The sequence below is a fragment of the Podarcis bocagei genome, assembly GCF_964188305.1.
Source record: "Podarcis bocagei genome assembly, chromosome: 2".
Taxonomy (NCBI): Eukaryota; Metazoa; Chordata; class Lepidosauria; order Squamata; family Lacertidae; genus Podarcis; species Podarcis bocagei.
In genome coordinates, this window is record NC_138126.1 from 26534486 (window position 1) to 26556669 (window position 22184).

The 22184-nt window shown below is 44.1% G+C and overlaps 2 protein-coding genes across 5 annotated transcripts in view; one reads left to right on the plus strand and one right to left on the minus strand.

The window, feature by feature from the left end:
* The window catches only part of PXK (PX domain containing serine/threonine kinase like), a 47231-nt gene extending 41644 nt beyond the window's left edge, over positions 1-5587 (plus strand). For 2 of the 4 annotated variants that reach the window (XM_081184202.1, XM_081184200.1), the window contains exon 18: positions 4487-5587. In XM_081184202.1, coding sequence (XP_081040328.1) covers positions 4487-4698 — 212 coding nt within the window. In that variant the 3' untranslated portion in view covers positions 4699-5587. The remainder of the gene's footprint in view (positions 1-4486) is intronic. The other 2 variants (XM_081184203.1, XM_081184201.1) reach the window with 1 other exon arrangement.
* Positions 5588-5832: 245 nt separating this feature from the next.
* Positions 5833-20431, minus strand: PDHB (pyruvate dehydrogenase E1 subunit beta). The gene is made up of 9 exons (XM_081184300.1): positions 20274-20431; positions 13512-13619; positions 13353-13415; positions 13160-13195; positions 12754-13039; positions 10179-10289; positions 8949-9040; positions 7071-7212; positions 5833-6346 (listed from the first exon to the last, which is right to left on the minus strand). Exons 1-9 carry the CDS (start codon positions 20391-20393, stop codon positions 6201-6203), a joined length of 1104 nt encoding a protein of 367 aa, XP_081040426.1. The 5' UTR covers positions 20394-20431; the 3' UTR covers positions 5833-6200.
* Positions 20432-22184: the final 1753 nt, after the last annotated feature.

Sequence of the window (22184 nt, forward strand, 5' to 3'; positions counted from 1 at the left end):
CGGAATGTGGTGGTGGGAGATGTTACACACACAGATTTCTCTAGAGCTAAAATAGCTTAAGCGTGAACAGGTTTGAACCAAGCTGGCTTTATAGATGGAAAAAGACACAGTAGCCTTGGTTTTTTAGCTAGGTGCTGTTGGCTTCAGTTGTCTGTAATTACCGTATTTACTTGAATGTCATACACACCTTTTATGGCCAAATGACATTGCAAAAATTAGGGTGCACATTAGATTTGATGGTGCATTTACATTCGCCAGCAAATACTTTATTGGTTTCAAGGTTTTGAAAACTGAGGTGTGTGTTAGATTTGATGGCGCATTAGATTTGCGTATATGCGGTAATCTTTCATGCTGAAATGGTGGGGGGGGGTATCTGCAAATTATTGGATGCAAACTAGAAAGATAAAGAACAGGTTCTTTTATCATCCTCTTTGATGCTAGGGAGTGTGGCTAGTTTGCCCTTCCATTTTAGTCCTATAATTTATTAGGGGGGCAAATTCTAATAAGCAGTTAATGCTTTAGTTCAGGCATCCCCAAACTCCAGATTTTTTGGGACTACAATTCCCATCATCCCTGACCACTGATCCTGTTAGCTAGGGATGATAGGAGTTGTAGTCCCAAAACGTCTGGAGGGCCAAGTTTGGGGATGCCTGCTTTAGTTAATAGATGTGGATTGAATTGGCTGAAGATTGCCGTTTCATCGAATAGTTGTTTGTTAAATCATAACAGTGTGTTTGGGCAAATGCTTGATTTGAGGGAGTTTAGTGGAACAGAAATTCTGCTGAACGTACCAGACCTCCTAGCCAGTATTACGATTCCTTTGCTTTTGCCAATCAACATATTCTTCCAAGTGAAATACTGCTTAATGAAAAAAAGGAGGAACAACAAATGGCAATATCGGCAGATTTAACAGATTGAGCAATTACCGTATTTTTTGCTCTATAAGACTCACTTTTTCCCTCCTAAAAAGTAAGGGGAAATGTGTGTGCGTCTTATGGAGCGAATGCAGGCTGTGCAGCTATCCCAGAAGCCAGAACAGCAAGAGGGATTGCTGCTTTCACTGCACAACGATCCCTCTTGCTGTTCTGGCTTCTGAGATTCAGAATATTTTTCTTCTTGTTTTCCTCCTCCAAAAACTAGGTGCGTCTTGTGGTCTGGTGCGTCTTATAGAGCGAAAAATACGGTAGTCTGCTCATATGAGTAGTGTGTAAAAGAACAAAGGAGGAAATTCTAGGAATTCCAAGTGGAGATTTTTATGAGTGCTGGTTCGTATTGCCTGAGTAATGTAATTACTCCACATGGAGGAAAGCATTTCTGCTGTAGAAGTTGGGTGTATATGCTTTTGAGAGAGAATGGGGAGGGGAGTGGTCTTTGCACCTTCTTAAATGGATATTATGGGCGCTTTTGACACTGGTGCAGCAAGACCCCACTCAGAATTCCCTAGTGAAACAGAAGTCAAGAGTAAAGTCGGCAAAGAGAATTAGGAGTATTTAATTCTAACAGACACGCAAGCTGGAAGAGGAATGTTTGGATCACCCCGATCCATCCCCTATTTGCTATCTGAGAAGACAAATCAAGGCCAGAGAGTCTCTAACTGGATTTTTTTTTTCCAAAATGACTTTCAGTGAAGCAACATAAGTACCCAGTGTAAAAGTCCAAGTCCTATTTCTAGTAACTGAGGGTGGTGACTTTGAATTCCTAAGTGTAGTAAGCTGCCTTTCATTGGGCTGTTGGCATTTTCATCTGTCACTGTAATTGCAAGCAATGCGCCTTGGCACTTGCGCTCAGCATCCTTTTGCTTTTGATCTTTTGTTCCTAGCATCCTGCAACTAATTTTGCATTCTCAGTTGGTTCTTACGGTCGGTGCATTTTCACCTATATGTTTCTAGCTTTTTATACCTCCTTCTTTCACTTGGTTGGTTGAATGTTACTCGTCTTCGCAACCTGCTGTGTTTAGATGTCTCAGGGAGGGTTGAAAGACAAACCTCTATGTGCCTGTTTAGGATGCTGGTTTTTTTGTTTTTGTTAAATAAACTCAATATGTATTTGCCGCTTGATCCTGCTCAGCTGGTAGCATGCTGCTGTTTCTCCCCATGTTCTTCCTTTGTCACCCCATCATGCATTTTTTGCCATGCTGTACATTTTCTTTCCTGCAGCCCTTCTTCGGTTCTCTCTGAGCTTGCTCCCTCCCCCCCCTCCGCCAAAGCATTAAACTGATTATCAACTGAATCAAAGCATTTAGAAATATTGTTGCTGGAGAAAGTGTTTCAAAAGGATTTCTCTATGAAGAATTTGAAACCACATCCCTCGCTGCCATTAGCATGTCAAAGATGGTGCCTACATGTGGCTTCTCCGGTTTTAAGCTGATGTGCCGTGAGATAGGGACTGTCAGGCTGGCTTTTGTCTCCTGAAAGGAGCGGGAGGATGAAAAAGCGATTGCACCTGGGAGAAGGGCCTTAATAAAGTGCTGCTTCTCCATGTCTGCTGTCATAAGCGGCAGTTCTGCCAACATTTTAGGCAGGATTTGGCTTTGGGTGCTGTTGTGGTGCAAATGTACACAGGGTGTTGTACAACGTTGCCAGCAGCTGCGTTGGGTGTGGAAAGTTGATCTTGGCTTGCAGGCTACCTCTGACCTGCTAAAGCCTTTCCACTGTTGCCCTCTGCACTTGTCTAGGGGTTACCTGCTCTGTGGGAAAGGACTTGAGCTGCCAGGATGTTCTGTTTACCTGTAGTCTAGTTTGGTTACCTTTAGTTTCCCATATCCATAACAAATCTGGCTTTTCAAACATCTTTTATTCTGACAGTCTTAATACAGTGGATGCTCGGGTTGCGAACGTGATCTGTGTGGGATGCACGTTCGCAACCCACGTCTGCGCACACAAGGGTTGCAATTCGGCGCCTCTGCGCATGCGCAACCGCCAAAACCCGGAAGTAACCCGTCCCAGTGCTTCCGGGTTTCGGCGGTCCGTAACCCAAAAAAACGCAACCTGAAGCATCTGTAACTTGAGGTATGACTGTATTTGATAAGTCATTTTATTACATACATGGAGAAGATAAGGGCAATCCAACAAATGTGTGATTGCTAGGAGGAGGACCTGGTCTACCTCTTGTAGGAATTCCTGAAAACGTTCAGTATCAAGCAAACTCAAGTGTCTTCCACGTGCGTTCTTGACTTCAGCAGTGGGTTGGGGCACAAATGCTGGAGAGCAGCCCCACGTCTTTTGCCATTCAACCCTTATATAGCAGTGGTGGGAAACCTGTGGCCTTCCAGAAGTTGGGCTCCCAACTCCCTATCTGCCCAGCCAATGCTCAGGGATAACTGTGGTCCAACCACATCTGGAGGGCCACAGGCTCCTCACCCCTGCTGTGTGGGTTTTCTCCATAGTACCAAGCTACTAAGAGGATACAATGACTTTTGTCTTTCAAGCCAGTGATAACAGTGAAGTCCTGGGTAGGTACTAGTGCAGGCACCTATAAAAAAATAACGTTTTGTTGCTTTTAATTGTGCTCTTCCCAGGACGCCATTCTGCATTTCTAGATATGCTTGCCTGGTGCCTATACCCAAAGTGTATTTTTGGGGGTGGGTGTATCATCGGTGTAGATTAAAACTGAAAAAGAAATTAGCCTTCTGGCTATCAGCTGCAGTTAATTCTACCCCATTTTCCAAAGAGAGAATTATAGCTATGGCAGCTTCTTAGCTCTGTTACAGCACTCTGTTCTTATGCTGGAAGAGCTAATCCTGAAGTTGTTACTGCTGTGCTTGTCAGGGATAATGTATAACGTAGGGAGAAATGCCTGTTCCTGTTTTGCGCCGTGAATGCCATTGTGTGCAATGCACATAAGGACCCTGTGCCTATCCAAGCAAGACTTACAACAGTGGTCCTTGCCTTAGCTGCGCATGAGAAGCGGGCACCAGCTTTCACTCAGCATTCATGTAAATTCAAAGATGGAGCGTGTTACTGAGTTAGGTGGTGGTCACTTTGAGGCAGATGTTCCTTGCAATGCTTCTCTACTTAGCATCTAGAAATAACGTTTGGAAGGCCAATGTCTTGCTTTGCACAAGCTAAGCCAATGCTGTTTGGCTGCGTCCCACAAGCTATGGGACGTAGGCAATATATCACTGGTCTACAGCCCAGTTTTTATGCTTACGAACTGGACCTGGAATGATAATTATTTCCTCCTCCAGTTTGCTTGTCCACATGAACATGGATTGCAAGGACCATAAAACATCTTAAGTGTGACTTATTTGTCCTGCCTGCTCTTTTGATCTATTCTCATCCTGTATGCCTGTATTCTTGTCCATTTTTAAATTATTATTATTTAACCTGAAATCATCTTGGCTTTTTTTGTTTTTTTTGCATGCTTTCCTACCGTACTCTTTTCTTTTGTACATTGGGCAGTTTTTGCAGATGTGTCATTTTATCCAGCAGTATCTTGCTTTCACTGGTTTCGGTTTCTGACTGTGTTACGTCTAATATCTTCCCAGCAGCAGGCGCCTCGACAATTCCTTCGCCGCCACCGCCGCCACCACCAGCAGCTCCCCCTCCTCCTCCTAATTTGGATGTGGCAACGCAGCCTGACCTGCGGCCTGTAAACAGCACAAGCCGGGGCGCCTTACTCAGCTCAATTCAGAATTTCCAGAAAGGAGGTCTGAAGAAAACAGAAACCTGTGACTACAGTGCTCCTAGAATCAGCTGAAACTGTTCATCCCGACCCAGCTTGGGGTATTCCTTGTGTTCTAGGAACAAATCTTAAATAACTATTTGATATAGCCACTGCCTGGTGGCGTCTTGTTTTACAGCTGCTTGTTTAGAGCCATTTCAAGCTCCTCCCCACCCCCCACCCCCCTTAGCACAATCTCTTAACTGAGTAGCAGTACCGTGTCAAATTGCTTTGCCATTTCGGGGGGTGAAGTGTCGATTCTGGTTTAAAGGAACCCTCCTTCTTTTAGGGGGTGGGATCTTGTTTTTTGCTATGTTGTATTCCTTCTAATAGAATAAAAATAGCTCGACAACGGCAGTTCATTTTCTGAGACCTGCTTCTGAAAGTTTAAAACCCGGTACATCAAGATTTGATGCATTGAATTAGCTTTAATTATGCTAAACATTCACTCAGTCTGAAAGTTAACACTGGTGAGAGATTTAAGGCTTGGTCTCCCTTTCTTCTCTGCTCTGTAAAGTCCTGAGCACTACTCTTAATACTATTGAAAGACCTGTTAACCTAAGATGGCTCTGCTTTAAAAGAGGAGTAATTCAAGCAAGTAAGTTTTGTAATGAGCTTGCGTTACACTTAAATGGGGAGTTGCAGGGCGTTTCCATCAAACCAAAATTTACAGCAATGTGAGATGTGTTGTTGAAGTGGGTGTTAACAAAAGAGCTCCATAATTTAATGTCAGTGAAAAGATGCCCTTCTTGATTTGCTCAAACTCTTAAATTGCACTTTAAAGGATTATTGCTAGATTTTTAAAGTCGAGTATACACCAGTGTTTGTTACTATGCAGAGTGTCATTGTGTATAAGATTTCATGTAACCTATTATATTATTCAGTCATATTTTTATTAAAATAAATGTTAATGGAATTTCAATAATGCTGGGAGGGGAACACACTTTAATGTTAATTACCACCTCTGTGGTGAAAAATGTGAATGTCTAGAAGCTTTAAAATTCCATTTATCTATGTGGTTTTGGCAAAGATACTTTGCAGCACCTTCAGCCTTACATTAATATGCACTAATTTCTGAAAGGAGACAATTCAGCCTGCATCAAATGTTTCGTCACAGGCTGCTTCCATTTTGGACTATTTCACACCAGAAAAATACTTCCCTCTCCCATCTTTGTTAATGTACTTTTATTTCCAAGCCTTGTAGGTTACAAAACGAGCAGGAGCAGCAAGAGACTGTTCCTCGGACACTAGAGCTGCTAATCAGCAAGCCTGATCACCATGTACAATGATAAACAGAACACTTCATCTTGCAACGAGAGTTCTTTAGAGAATTACAATTATTACAATTTTAGGCCATCTGCACCTCCCTTGGGAAAGGGAGTACATGCCTTGCAACAGACAACGTAGCTATTGCTCTTCCCCTGCCAGAGGCCTATATCCTATGCAAGGCCAGCTATGTATACAATCGCTTGCAATATACATTCCACAAACTTTTTTTAACTCCAGAAGAACAACATCCACATACAGCATACACAGAACTAGATATTTAGCGTTTTCTTCACTGCAAGAATTATGTCTTTTACTTGAGGTATGCAGTTCTCCTCCAAGATCTTTGCATAAGGCATGGGAACGTCGGCCCCGGTGACACGCACGACGGGTGCGTCAAGGTGGTTGAAAGCAGGACCTGAAAGCAGAAAGGTTCATCTCTCAAAAGCTGGAGAAATCTCAGTCAGTACAAACTAAGATGTGGTGGGCGGGCAGCATAGTCAGTGGCTGGAGTGATACAGGTTACAGCCCACGCTGATAACTGCCTCTAGCTTAGAAAAAGGGCTATGAGGAGACAGTGAACCCCAAAGTACCTACCCAAGTCCCTGCCTAAGAAAAACTACCTATTCTTGCATTTCAGCAGCAGGTAAAGGGCGCAGCAAGCTCAAAGGTCATGTAGGTTTGTTTCATTTTTCCTCCAAGCAGTGCAAGGTGGCACATTGAAAGTTGTAGGGAGAAGAACAGAAGATGCTTATTCCATGCGGTTTGTGGAATAGCCTACCTGCAATCTATAATGCAATAAACTGCATTGGGTTTGTACAGTAGGGTTTTATAAAGCCGTGGGCTCATTGATGACCCCCTACTCTAAGAATACATTTTCCTTTTTAAGTGGGAGAGAAGGCTGCTACTACAAATGGGATGGAGCAAATTCAATTCAAGGACCTAAACTTGGGACAGGGAGCCTGTGGCCCTCGAACTTGCCACTAGCCTCCGTCAGCATGAAGAGTGGTCACGGATAATGTGTGATGTAGTCCAGCCCCACCTGGAAGACTAGAGGTTCCCCACTGCTGATCTAATTTCTAGCTTCTCAAGAAAATAGCAACGTATTTTAATAAGGTCAGACACAAGATAATCCCAAATACCTTCCATAATCCTGGCACAAATTTCAGCTCCTACCCCAAACTGGGGCCAGCCACCTTCCACTGTTACAAGATTATTTGTCTTCATGACACTGGATTCAATAGCTTCGATATCCATTGGCCTAATGGTGCGGAGGTTTATCACCTGGAGAGAGGTTAGAGCAGGCTTTAGATCATTTCTGATTAACTTCAGCCTAGTCGGAGCAGAAAACAAGTTATGAAAAATAAACAAGCATAAAAACTGAGCCATCTCCTGTCTAGTAACAAAAGCCCTGATGGATCAAGCCAAAGTCCTGTCTTGTCCAGCATCCTGTTCTCACAGTGGCCAAGCGGGACATTTGTGTTTGCCATTCCTATCAACTGGTATTCTCAAATCTTGGACACCACGTAAGTCAACTGGTTGATTAAATCCGTACATATTTGCACATAGGGGACCCTCATCCCCCTTAAAACAGCACCTGTGATCTGCAGTTTTTAATAAGGACCTACCGTATTTTTCGCCCTATAGGACGCACTTTCCCCCCTCCAAAAATGAAGGGGAAATGTGTGTGCGTCCTATGGGGCATATGCAGGCTTTCGCTGAAGCCTGGAGAGCGCGAGGGGTCGGTGCGCACCGACCCCTCTCGCTCTCCAGGCTTCAGGAAGCTCTCCACAAGCCTTGGGAGCCCGGTGTGACTTCCCGCCGGGCTCCCAAGGCTTGCGGATGGCAGCCTGCAGGCTTTTCAGGGAGCTGGGGGAATTTCCCCACTCCTAGAAAAGCCAATAGAAGCCGCGCAGCCCCTTTAAAGAGCGTGTGGCTTCTGCGGGCGGTGGGGGAATTCCCCCATCTCCTAGAAAAGACAGTAGAAGCCGCACAGCCCCTTTAAAGAGCATGTGGCTTCTGCGGGAGGTGGGGAATACTCCCAGAGCTTGTCGGGGCTGGTGGGGCAAGGCTTGCGGATAGCAGCCTGTTCTGGGGGCTTCCCCCGTCCCAGTCCCGCGCCTGGGGCGGGAAATAAATTTTTTCCCTTTATTCCCCCCCCCAAAAAAAACCTAGGTGCGCCCTATGGATTGGTGCGCCCTATAGGTATGTGGAAAAATACGGTATGTGGAAAAATAACTTTTAAAAAGATCTATTACCAGATTAAAACGGGGCCCCAATTTTAAAGTTTTATCAAGTAGGGTAGGTCTGTAGGACCAAGAATAGACCTGAGTTCTTAGATAGCTGGTGGAGGTCATAGCAGACAACAACTGACTTGGGATAAGGCAGCTTCATATAGTGAATTAGTATACAGTGGTGCCCCGCAAGACGAATGCCTCGCAAGACGGAAAACCCGCTAGACGAAAGGGTTTTCCGTTTTTGAGCTGCTTCGCAAGGCGAATTTCCCTATGGGCTTGCTTCGCAAGACGAAAACGTCTTGCGAGTGTTCCGATTTTTTTTCGCTTTCCCCCCCTTTTTCTAAGCCGCTAATAGCCTTTTAGCCGCTAAGCCGCTAATAGCCGCTAAGCCGCTAATAGGGTTGCTTCGCAAGATGAAAAAACCGCTAGACGAAGAGACTCGCGGAACGGATTATTTTCGTCTTGCGAGGCACCACTGTAATTTATACATATCAGATAGTTCAGCTTCTCAGTGCAAAGTTTGGATTTGACACAACCCTTCTCCAACTTATGCAAGATGAATTGAAATTCAAGCAATTGCTCTCTTCTGCTGCCTGTAGCTAACTTGCCCCAGCTCTGCAAAGTTCACTGAAGAGAACTGCCAAGAAAACAGTGGAACCGATCTGTATTAAGTAGCTTACAGAACACTGCGATGCCACAAGTTAGTTAGCTGTGGAGTAGAAGCTTAAGAGGGTTTCTTCAATGTGGATTGTAATCTCATGGAACGACAACACACACACATACCTCACAGTCCACCCCGTCTTTAGCAAGGACAGCAGCTGCTTCCAGACAGTGGCCGACGGGTCGTGAATGAGACACTATGGTAATGTGGGTTCCTGAAACACACAGGCTGGTGAGGATTGAGAATTACAACGTCATTAACTTTAGCATGCAGACATATTCTTAAGAACAGAAGATTATCTAGCAGTCGCCACCCGGTCAACTTCTTTTAACCTCTTAAACCAAACAGCTTATGATCCTTTATAGAATGGTAAATGATTACAGCCATTTTTCAGCATGCAATAATGCACGTTAAAAACCTTATTCCAGCAAGATATAAAAAATCATCCAAACCAGGTGAAAACTAATTATGCAACTCATCCCATGAATTAGTAAAGAGTTGTGTCTTTTTGGGCCTTTTTAAAACCTACAAGGGCAGATACCCCGTCTGATGCCCTGTAGAATTGTGTTCCACAATAGTGGAGTCTCCACTGAAAACACCCTCATTCATATTAGTGCCAAGTAAGGTCAGAACACAGTGCTTTTTATTACTGTTAAACTTGAGTTATCCAAGCACTTGTGTACTTATTGAGAGCAAGGAAAAGTAGAATTCAAAAAAGCTAGTTTACTAGGCAAAAGAAACATTTGCCCTTCTGTGATTATTGAACCTTCTAAAATAAAAGGAGTGGGGAGAACGGCAATGAAAGACAGAAGGAATTCAGACACTGACAGGCCACCTGTGGCAAACAAATCTCCAAACCATGGAATTTGCATGTGCCTCACAAATCCAGAGAAAGCTGCTGGGCAAAGAGGGTTGGGCTTACAATGTGATGTGACTGATCATCCTACAGTGCTACAGTCAAGGAAGAGCTTCACCACCGTCCGCTCAAAAAAAGGCATAATCTCTTCTAAAGCCAACTCAACTTCTGGATGGTCTTTTGGGTAGTGAGAAAACAAAAAAGGCATTCTCACTGAATCCCAATGTATAGAGAAACACACACTTTCACAGAGAAGAACTGGTAATTTCATATATATATATATATATATATATATATATATATATATATATATATATGATTAATGGAAATGCATCTGGGATGGGAAGAACACTGGGTAGCTTTGCACATAAAAGGATTGTGCTGCAAGCAAAAGAAACACATTTTAAGAAGAAAGCACAGTGTTTCTCTGATAGATACAGTAGAAGAACACAGCAGGGGCTTGCCTTGTTCAGTAAAAACAGCTAGTTTTACATACCTTGCTTTTCTACCTTCGCCTTTCCGATTGGAACAACAAAGTCCTTTGATAGGACTTCCTCCGACAATTCAAAGGGCACACCGTACATCAACTCGTTTTCCAACATTACAACTAGAAAGGCAATTTTAAAAATAGGTACATGTGAACTATACGATGCATTCCTCCAAATCTCTGGTGAGCCACAATCATTACTTTTGTGGTCAAAGACTCCTAGGACAAGCCAGAAGAGAACACCCCCACATTCCAAGTTTGGTACTATGGAGAAGGGATTGTGTACAACATGCCAAGGGAGAACTTGTCCTGGCTTAAGCAGCCTGTGCTGATGCCAGAAATGTGGCCTGTGGTGGCGAGGCACACAGGATCCAAAGTCCTGAGGATGCCTAAGCTATGCAAGTATTTTGACATCATCCATTATGCAGCAGACACCAATCTGAAATATTCAAGTGGAAGTTAAGGATGTGTGCATGGGAAAATGATCCAGCTCACTCTCCAGTACTGTACCAACTTTATGCAGTCATCTGGCCCATATCAGCTGATATAAGCATGAATTGATAGCATGAACAGCCACAAATTTAGGTGAGAAAAAAAGAACTGGGATCTGACTTTTCTTTCAGAGGAGGAAGTAGCTCATTTAGCTTTCAGAGGAGGAAGTAGCTCATAGGGCTTTCAAAAAAACAACCAGCCAAGCAAAGCATTCTTCCAAATTGAAGCTGGCCAAATGAGCAAAGGATATAAAATTCTGTACAGTGGTACCTCGCAAGACGAATGCCTCGCAAGACAAAAAACTCGCTAGACGAAAGGTTTTTCCGTTTTCGATTTGCCTCGCAAGACGAATTTCCCTATGGGCTTGCTTCGCAAGACGAAAACGTCTCGCGACTTTGTTTCCTTTGTCTAAAAACAAAGACATGTTTTGTTTATAAAGTTAATTTATTTTCCCTTCAATTTTTGAACTGCTCTTTACAGTATGTGTGACTTTAAAGAGCAGTTAATAAACTGTTGTTGTACCAAATTTGGCTTTGTTTGGACTTTTTTTGACCATAGGAACGCATTAATTGATTTTCAATGCATTCCTATGGGATTTCGTGATTCGCAAGACGAAAAATTCGCTAGACGACAAAACTTGCGGAACGAATTAATTTCGTCTTGCGGGGCACCACTGTAGTTCTTAGTACTTTGAGCTCATCCATTTTTATTTGTTTTTAATCCTTTGGGGTAAAGTAAAAAGGTAAAGGGACCCCTGACCATTAGGTCCAGTCGTGGCCGACTCTGTGGTTGCGGCGCTCATCTTGCTTTATTGGCCAAGGGAGCTGGCGTACAGCTTCCGGGTCACGTGGCCAGCATGACTAAGCTGCTTCTGGAGAACCAGAGCAGCACACAGAAATGCCGTTTACCTTCCCGCCGGAGCGGTACCTATTTATCTACTTGTACTTTGATGTGCTTTCGAACTGCTAGGTTGGTAGGAGCAGGGACCGAGCAACGGGAGCTCACCCCTTCGTGGGGATTCGAACCACCGACCTTCTGATTGGCAAGTCCTAGGCTCTGTGGTTTAACCCACAGCGTCACCCGTGCTTTATCCGTGGGATAAAGTAGAATGCTTCAAAAATGTTGAGGGAGCAGCTGCTCAAAGTTTAAAGCCAGAGCAGCGCTAGATTAGTAGATTAGTAGATGGGAATGCCTTGGCTAGTGTTAAGTGTCAGAGCTTCAGTTATGACCACTGTGTTCTGTCCTGATGCTCTCCTGGCAGGGCTAGGATTGCTCTACAATCACCTCCAAGGGTGTTGTACCCATGCAAAGTCCTTTGAAGCCCCTTCCCTCCACTATTGCTATGAAATCATAATTCTGACCAAACTGAAAACACAGCATTTAAATGAATGTACGCTATTTTGGTATGTTCTGGCCTGCACAGTGATAAACTGGCTGAGATCCAAAGAACTGATGAGGCTTACGTCAGCAGCACACATGAGCCTAATCTAAGTTTAACTCCCCGCAGTTTCTAAAGTAGTTTGATATGCTCCATGGGAGACTTCTGTTTATGAAAGGTACCTCTAGAGTTACCATGGAACTTGCTGCACAACTCTTTAGATCTTGGTCATGACAATATTATTTTTTTTGGAAAGGGGAGAAGAGAGCTGAAGATTTATTTCCAAATGCAACATCTGCAGCTTACACTTCAGCTCAAGCTGAACACTAGCTTGACTTGAAGGAACACTAATAGAAGAACAATTCCTCTAAAAGGGAGGAAATATTTTGTTCATTTGCTACCTTTGTACACAACATTGTAGCCATAATGGTTTCCAAGGCAAAACACAAAACTTTATAGCTAAGAACAATCCGCGTCTTAAAAGGAAATCATCCAAAAAGCAAAAATGTTTCCTTAATCTAGTATCTGAAAGGATACCCATGAAGGACTGCGCACTACCCCAGCTAAATCTTGGGCGCTCAACATGATGCAGATGCCACAAATTAGATTTGCTTCTGGCACCCAATGCCCTGCATAAAATGTTTAATGCGGGTAATAACCCAATAAGCTAACACTTTAGCATTACACCCACAAAGATATCTTGGCTTCATTTACCTGGATTATTATCCCGGATTGCGGCTTTAAGGAGACCTTTTGCATCCTCCGAATTCCAGGGGCTGACTACTTTCAGTCCAGGGCAATGCCCATACCAGGACGCAAAACACTGGGAATGCTGGGCTGCAACACCTGCCGAGGCTCCGTTTGGGCCCCTGAAGACAATAGGGACAGGTACCAAACCTGAAGACATGTAGTAGGTTTTGGCAGCTGAGTTTATAATCTGATCAATAGCTTGCATGGAGAAGTTGAAGGTCATGAATTCACAAACAGGTTTCAAGCCAGCCTGTGAAGACAAAGTAGCTATGTTAATAGCCATTCCCAAGTTGCTTTTTAAACGGTGAATTAATGGCACTATTTTGTATTTAAGATGCTTTTTTAAAATACACATATGGAAGATACATACCATGGCAGCTCCTACAGCAATTCCAGTAAAGCCCATCTGGGAGGGGGGGGAAGGAAGAACAAAGTGTGACGAAAACTAAAATTTAAATCATAACTATCTGAAAATATACTTCGTGAAAACTAGACGACGTATTGCACTTTTTCGGATTAAATACTAAAATAGAAAAAAATTAAAATGTATTATGAATTCATACCTCTGATATAGGAGTATCTATTATCCTCTTATCACCATATTTCTTCCAAAGTCCTCTGCTAATCTGTAGGTTTAAAAAAGAGGGTTGTGGTATTGCTATTTATAACTTTTAAAGAAATGCACTGATTATGCTGCCCTAATTACTGCATCTTCTTCTTACCTTGTATGCCCCATCATACTGGGCAACTTCCTCCCCCAGCAGGAAAACCTTCTCATCCCTCTCTAACTCCTCATCCAGGGCCTGGTTTAAAGCGTCACGGACAGTCACCTATTAATGAGAAGACATATTTAGGTCACAATCCACAAACCATTTCTTTTTGTTATTAGGAACCTTGAGCTTTTTGGAAGAAAGGTAGGATATGAATTAATTTTTTTAATCAAGGAGGAAAGTTGGTTGGAAACTTCCATGGCTGAAAGCAAATGAATGTATTGGGCTAACCTACGATCTCACGAAAGGAGTGGGAAAGGTTAGGGTTAGGGTCACATTCATATTTTCTGTGGAACTCCCTTTTGTCTGACTAGGATGTTCCCAAGAGACACAGCATATTTATCATGGAACTTTGGAGTGTCAGGCATAGCCCTATTGGCTTTAGCCCAAACGTAGCAGAGTTTTCCTGCACAGCGAAGAAGCTAGTTGCGGCAGTAATGACTAGTCAGCTAGACTCAGAATAACTATTTACAGGATTTATTAAAAGGAAAAATAAAACCAGCAGAGTTTCTGCATACAAATAAAAGCAAAATAAATCCTCTTTCTTTCTCTCTCTCAAAACCATACACAGCACTTCTAACTCCTAACACACCTCACATCAAACTGTGCTAGCAATCCCTAGATAACAGAGTTGAGTGCTGCTCGTTAACCAATCAGAGTAAGTAGTTTCTAGGTCAAGCAGACCTGGGCTTTCTGCCAAGAGTAAATTGACACCAGCTTGAGTAAATTGGTGAAGCTAGAATCTGCAAGTTTCCCACGAGAACCAATTAACAGAAACTGAAACCGAAACTGAACACCCCCTCACAGATTCTGCTGAACAATTAACTCCAAATACACCTATGTAGGAGATTATTTTTCCAGCAAACCTAAACCCTTGCACATTCGCTTGTTCTTTATCTTTGCCAATGGTTTAGTTAACACATCTGCTACATTTTCTTCACTTGACACATAAGTACAGGTGATTACATTGTCTTGTACACAGCAACGTACATTTTGGTATTTTACAGAGATATGTTTGGAACGCGATTTGAAACCCTCTGTTTTACTTAATGTTATACAAGCTTGATTATCAATGTAAACTTGTACTGGTTCTCCACAATTTACATTTAAATCTGCCATCAAATGCTTGAAATAAATCACCTCGTTGCACAATTCACTCAATGCGGCATACTCTGATTCCGTTGATGACACACTTACAACGTCTTGCTTGCGTGACCGCCAGCTGATTAAAGCTCCACCGACCATTATGACTAGTCCTGTGACAGATTTTCTATCTGGCAAATTTCCCCAGTCACTATCACAGTAGCAACTCAACATTTCATCCTCTGAAGAATTTAATTGTAACATATAGCCAATTGTCTGTTTGAGATATCTCAGAACTTGTTTTACCCCTTTCCAGGCATTTAGTGTGGGTTTTGAGACCAATCTACTTAATATGCCTACTGCATAGCTAATATCAGGTCCGGACCACTGTGCTATATACAATAAACTTCCAATTACAGAGTGATATACATCAGGATGTTCAAATTCAGGACTCTCATCTATATGAAGTGTTTTTATGAAACCTGGATCCATAGGCACCGCTGCCCCTTTGCAATCCCGCATCCTGTATGTAGTCAGTAGTTGTTTAACTTTGTTCTGCTGACTAATTAGGCAGCTGCCATCTTGGGCCCAGCACACTTCCAACCCTAGATATGTCCTAACCGGGCCTAAGTCTTTTGTACACCCACCTGCAGCCTACAATCTTTGCCCCCTCAGGCGCTGCTACTGGTGTAAAAACCTTGTGCTCATTCAGAGAGGACATCTCTTCCTCCATTGCCTGTTTCCAGCGCTCTGCCTCCTCTTTTGGTAACTTTAACACCTCCTGAAAACTCTTGGGTTCTGCACTTACACTAAACACATTTGCAGTATCTGGGGAAAAACGCACTGGAGGCACTCCTTTGTTTTGTCTTTTAGATCTTCTGGGAGAAAATTTTTCTTCTGACCCACTTTCCTCCTCAGAACTACGACCTCTCTTTTGTTGCTTAGCAACTGGTCTTTGGCTAACTTCACTTTCCTGAGAGCTCTTATCTGAACTTTCCTCCCCCTCAGACTCTGACTCTCTGTGTCTACCTTCAGAGTCATGAAGCTCCTGGGAAGGTTCAAACCAAACCTCAGTATTGGCATGTAGTCTCTCCCAGCCACTATGTTCACAAAAACTGGCATTCCTGGAGATCACAATGCCATTTGTCCCTTCAGCAAAGCGGAAACCTTTTCCCAGCTCCTGGTAACCCACAAACACTAACTGTTTGGTCTTAGGATCTCCCTTCTTCCTCATTTGTTTCGGAATTAATACCCAGGCTTTTGATCCAAACACATGCAAATGGTCAATTTTGGGTTTTTTCTGAAACAATTTAAAGTACGGGGTTGTACCTATTGTTTGATGAAAGAGCCTGTTTTGGAGATAACACGCGGTGAGCATGCTCTCCCCCCAATAAGACATGGGCAAATCAGCATCCTCAAGCATGGCAAACATCATATCTTGTAAAGATCTGTTTTTTCGCTCTGCAACGCCATTCTCCTCTGGGGAAAAAACGTTCGTTTTTCTATGCCCAATGCCACGCTTTTGTAACCAATCTCTAAAGGCATTTGACATAAATTCGCCACCTCTGTCCGTCTGAATCCTTTTGAGTTTAATGGACAGAAATCTTTCCACAGATGCCACCCAGCCTTTAAATTTAGTGAACACGTCACCCTTATTCTTCATGGGAAAAACCCAAGAATAACGTGTGGCGTCATCCACAATTGTTAGTGAAAAGCGCGATCCACCCCTGCTTACAGCAAATGGACCAATTACGTCCATGTGAACCAGCTGTAGCGGTGACTCACTAACTCTGTCACTTCTGGGGTAAGAGACTCTGTGGGTTTTAACCTTTTTACAGACATTACAATCAAGGTACTTGTTACAACTCTTTAAATTACCCCCATCAGCCAATTCAGACATTTTTAGTACACTTTTCCAGCAAGCATGCCCCATTTTCCTATGCAACAAGTGCACACAGTTGTCATGTATAGCTTTGTTAGCAGGCTGAGATTTACTGACTACTGCTGCAACTTGAGATCCTGCTTTAAGCCAAAACAAGCCTCCCTCTGACTTAGCAGTGCCTAAAATCTCACCAGCCTTCTTAATAATGCAACTGTCTCCTTCAAAATACACTTTAAACCCAGCTTTTAGCAAACAATCTACAGACATCAGATTGCTCCTTAATGAAGGCACACAAAGTACATTTTGCAGGCACTCACGAAGACAAGGAACAAAAACTGCACCCCCCGAAATCACTTCGGAAGTACTTCCGTCTGCTAGAGCCACCTGGCTGCGCTGTGCTGAGTTCTTGGAAACAAACAATTCATCTGAATTCACGATGTGGCGAGACGCTCCCGAATCGACCACCCAGACCGCTTGTTTCTCATCAGCAATCTTGACCTCGCCGGTCACCAGCTGAGCCGACTGTTTTCGTTTGAAGAATTTCTTTTTACGCTGCTGCTGCTGCTGATCTCGTCTCTGCTCCTGCACCGGCAACTGAGACTTGACCAACTCCGGACATTGTCGTTTTAGATGCGCTGAAGACCCACATCGGAAACAACGCCTAACAGCAAACGCTGACTCCTCACCAGTACGCTGCTTTTGCTTCACCTCTGGCACGGCATGAGAACTCCTTCCAAACCGCCCACCTGTAGAAGCCTCTGCAGCCATCGACCTTTCTTGCCTCTTCTGCCATTCTTCAATCAAACGCCCAGTAACGTAACTGACTGATAAATCACGCTCCTGTATGCCTTCTAGAGACAAAACTAAATTGTCCCAGCTTTCCGGGAGAGAACTCAAAATAATAGCCACCTTCTCCTGCTGGTCTAACGCACAGTCTCTTTCCTGTAGCGCAGCAAACTTTAACTGTAAACTGTGTAGGTGTTCCTGCATTGTAACTCCAGGCTGTAACATTGCCTTGTATAATGCCTTGCGAATGAACAGCTTGGAAACCGCTGTCTCACGCACATGGAGTTCTTTAAGTGCTTGCCACACACCTCTAGCTGTCTTGATTCCCCTCACATACGGCAACTGGGAATCTTCCAGCCCCAAGACAATTGTGGCCCTTGCTCTTTGGTCTTTATCGAGGTCTTCATCATCAGGCTTCGTAGGAAACTTACTCACCACTTGCCAGAGACGATCCCTCTGCAGCACTGCCTGCATGCGTTCCGACCACAGCAAGTAATTGGAGTCATTCAGACGCTCAAAAGCCATCTGAACTGGTTGTGAGGCCATCTTGAGAGCGATGTCCCTGGAACCCGGAACCAGCTACTCACGACCACCGAGAGAGAAAACAGGAACCACAGCACCCAGCACTCACACGCTGCAGCTGTTGTCCTTGTGTCCACTGCGTCACCAGCTCACCACGGTCAGGAACCAGCCAGGAACAACAACCTCTGGAACTACTGGAACCAACGCCGTTGATGCTGACACCACCGCAACTCAGGCTGGCAGCACAATGCCCATAACCTCATGGAACTTTGGAGTGTCAGGCATAGCCCTATTGGCTTTAGCCCAAACGTAGCAGAGTTTTCCTGCACAGCGAAGAAGCTAGTTGCGGCAGTAATGACTAGTCAGCTAGACTCAGAATAACTATTTACAGGATTTATTAAAAGGAAAAATAAAACCAGCAGAGTTTCTGCATACAAATAAAAGCAAAATAAATCCTCTTTCTTTCTCTCTCTCAAAACCATACACAGCACTTCTAACTCCTAACACACCTCACATCAAACTGTGCTAGCAATCCCTAGATAACAGAGTTGAGTGCTGCTCGTTAACCAATCAGAGTAAGTAGTTTCTAGGTCAAGCAGACCTGGGCTTTCTGCCAAGAGTAAATTGACACCAGCTTGAGTAAATTGGTGAAGCTAGAATCTGCAAGTTTCCCACGAGAACCAATTAACAGAAACTGAAACCGAAACTGAACAATTTATGAGCTCCAGGCTAGATCCTGACAGCAGTTCCTGGAGATGAGATACCTGTTGACATTAAGTCAACTCTAAAGGACAATTCTAAACAGTCAGGTGGATTTCCTTTGGCTAAGCTGTCAGCAAAAAGAGATCAGTAAGCGATTTAAATATCAAATCAAAGTCATCCCTTATAGATCAAGGAAGACTGTTGTAAAACTTTGTTTCTTTACAAATTTCAGCCCATGCCCATGTCAGCAGTAGCAATCCTTAACTGAATTTTGTAAAGAAAACCTCTGCTGCACCACATAGGATGTTGGTTTGATGGTGCAGAAATGTCCAGCGCCCGAGGGATCTCCTGGTCTTTGCCTCCGGAGTGATGCCAGCAGGCCTATTCTGCCTGCTGGTGCTTGCTCAGTATTGTCTACTTTCACTGGCAGTGACTGCTCTCAAGAGCCCTCACCCGTCAATGAACTCTTAGCAATCGATTAATCTGAGCATGGATCTGGGTGCTCGCTTTGTGACAGCTGCATGACTAGCTTCAGGAAATTCAAGCTGAAGGCTAACTGATGGGTTGTTTTGCCCTTTGAGACATGTTAACATTTTTGCACGCTAAACCAACATGGTTACGAGATCGGAGAAGACTGAATTTGTACACGAGTGCACATATCAATGTATCTATTGTACTGGCCTTTAACTGTTTCTTTTAATTATTCCTCCCACTCCCTTATATTTAAATGTAAACTGTTTCTAATTTTACGCTAAGCCGTCATTATAAATAAACACAATAACGATAATAAAGCAGGCAGAGGGCCTTCTCAGTAGTGGCGCCTGTCCTGTGGAACGCCCTCCCACCAGCTGTCAAGGAAATAAACAACTACAGTGGTGCCTCGCAAGACGAAAATAATCCGTTCCCCGAGTCTCTTCGTCTAGCGGTTTTTTCATCTTGCGAAGCAACCCTATTAGCGGCTTAGCGCTATTAGCGGTTTAGCGGATATTAAAGGCTTAGCGGCTAAAAGGCTATTAGCGGCTTAGAAAAGGGGGGGAGTGAAAAAATCGGAACACTCGCAAGACATTTTCGTCTTGCGAAGCAAGCCCATAGGGAAATTCGTCCTGCGAAGCGCATTGAAAAACAGAAAACCCTTTCGTCTAGCGGGTTTTCCGTCTTGCGAGGCATTCGTCTTGCGGGGCACCACTGTATCTGACTTTTGACATCTGAAGACAGCCCTGTTTAGGGAGGTTTTTAATATTTGATGCTTTATCATGTTTTTAATATTCAGTTGGGAGCCGCTCAGAGTGGCTGGGGAAACCCAGCCACTCTGAGCGTGTATATAAATAATAAATTATTATAATTACATTATGATTGCAATAAAGAGGAGGGATGTGAGGATACGCCAGAGGTCTGGCTTTCGCCAGTAACTTCAATAGTATTTACCGGGGCGGGAAGAAAAGGACATCAGAGAGCGTGCAAAGGGGCAACAGTGTCTCTGAGCAGGTGCAGAGTGTCCTTTTTCTGCCTTTCACGGCTGGGATGCCAAAGGCGCCCCCGGGAGAAAGAGGACCTTCCCTTTCAAGCGCTAAGGCAGAGAGTGGGGCGGCGGGAAGGCGACGTATAAACAAATATATCATAATAATTCTGTCCGGGTACAGAAAGGGATGCGTCCTCTGCTTTGCTGCAGCAGCAACTGCTCCGCTATAACCTTGCCCCGAAGGTCGCCTCAGTCCCCGCTCCCTCACGAGCGCCCGTACCTGAGCAGCGGCAACCGCAGAGCCGTGGAACCGCCGCCGCGGAAGTCCGGCGAAGCGCCCGGCCGCCACCAGCTGCGAGCAGCGCACCAGACCCCGCAGTGGCCCCGTTGCCGCCGCCATCTTGGATGTGCCCTCAACCCTGCGCGAGTCTCAGCGTAACCTTACGCGGCGCGCCCTATGCCAGCCTCGTTCGCCGTCGTCGCCGCCTAGCAACGAGAAAGCAGCACCGGGCAGGCGGGGGGGCCCTTCCGCGACGCTGCTTCGTGCCTCACTTCCGCCATGAGTTGAGAACGCTCGCGCCCATTGGCTAGACTCGACCTATAAGGCCGAGGCGGGCCCTGCTGATTGATGGACGCCTCGTTGCGTCAATCCGTGCGCTTCATGGGTGACGTTGGTAGCAGCTTCATTAAGCTCAGGCATTGGCTGTCAAATGTCCTAGGGAGGGAAGAGGGTGCGTTTCATTCCACCCACTTGGCTAGGAACTAGTTAACTGTTAAGCCTTGTTTATTTATCACATTCGAGTGGGCACAAGCTAGAGTACATGATTCTTTCCCCTCCCCATTTTAAATAAATAATTAATTTAAATAATAATATAAATAAATTAATAATAATAATAATAATAATAATAATAATTATTATTATTATTATTATCCTCACAGCAACCCTTGAGGTAAGTTGAGAGATGGTGACTGGCCCAAGGTCATCGCTGAGAAAAGGGATTTGAATCCTGGTCTTCCAAGCCCTGGTCTAGTAACCACTGCACCACAGTGGCTGCCTGAAAGCCTTTGAAGTACAGTGGTACCTCAGGTTACATACGCTTCAAGTTACAGACTCCGCTAACCCAGAAGTAGTGCTTCAGGTTAAGAACTTCGCTTCAGGATAAGAACAGAAATCGTGTTCCGGTGGCGCGGCGGCAGCAGGAGGCCCCATTAGCTAAAGTGGTGCTTCAGGTTAAGAACAGTTTCAGGTTAAGTATGGACCTCCGGAACGAATTAAGTACTTAACCTGAGGTACCACTGTATCTGAAATTTCTTCTACTGATGAAGCTTGCCTGTGTCTGCTATTAAAGGACCCTTGCAGTGGTGGGGGGGGGTTCCATGTATTTAAGTAGGTTATATATATATGTGTGTGAATGGGTGATTTATGAGAGATTCAGAACAGACTAAAGGCTGCATATTTCTTCACCGTTGGTTACCACAAGATGTAGTGATGGCCACAAACTTGAGTGGCTTAAAGGGATTAGATAAATGAGGATATGGTCATCAGTAGCTGTAGACTCCAGAGTCAGAGGCAACATACATCTTCTGAACACCATTTGCTGTGGGAGAAGGTGCTTGTGTCCTGCTGTGGGTTTCCCCATAGACAACTGGTTAGTCAGTGTAAGAACAGGGTGTTGGAAGAAGAAGGGCCTTTGGTCTGATCCACCAGGCTCTTTGTATGGGACAGGGTACAAGCCAAAAGTTGGAACGGAACAAAACCAGACTCAACAACCCCTTGGTAAAACAGCTGGATGTGTTAGAGACATTTTAGTATTATTATTTATGAGAATTCTGTACAGTACTGCCCTTCATCTGAAGATCAGAGTGGTTTACACTTGAGAATGACAGCATGATACATATTTCAAAACTGAAACTGCCTCTGTATTATACTTTTATTAACACCCTCACACCCATAAACGACCTGTTCCAGGCAATAAACTCTGTTCCAGAAAAACATTTTGGAGTGTCTACTTCCAAGGACAACATTACAACTAAGTAAGATGGGAATGATGCGTTAAACTACAATATTTCTACAGAACCCACATTCTATTGTTCTTTTCAGGCAATCAGTGGTGTTGCTAGAAAACAGCATCAACTTTTAAAGAAGCCAAACCAGCCCAGTTCACCAGCCAAGAAACTAGATACACTGCTG

What these genes read in the sequence shown, in the direction of transcription:
- PDHB (XM_081184300.1), bottom strand. Translation starts at nt 20,393, where the DNA reads ATGGCGGCGGCAACGGGGCCACTGCGGGGTCTGGTGCGCTGCTCGCAG. An exon ending in AGTATGATGGGGCATACAAG is followed by an intron (nt 13,416 to 13,511) that starts GTAAGAAGAAGA and finishes TTAAACCTACAG; the next exon opens with ATTAGCAGAGGACTTTGGAA. An exon ending in GGCGAAGGTAGAAAAGCAAG is followed by an intron (nt 9,041 to 10,178) that starts GTATGTAAAACT and finishes TGTGTGTTTCAG; the next exon opens with GAACCCACATTACCATAGTG.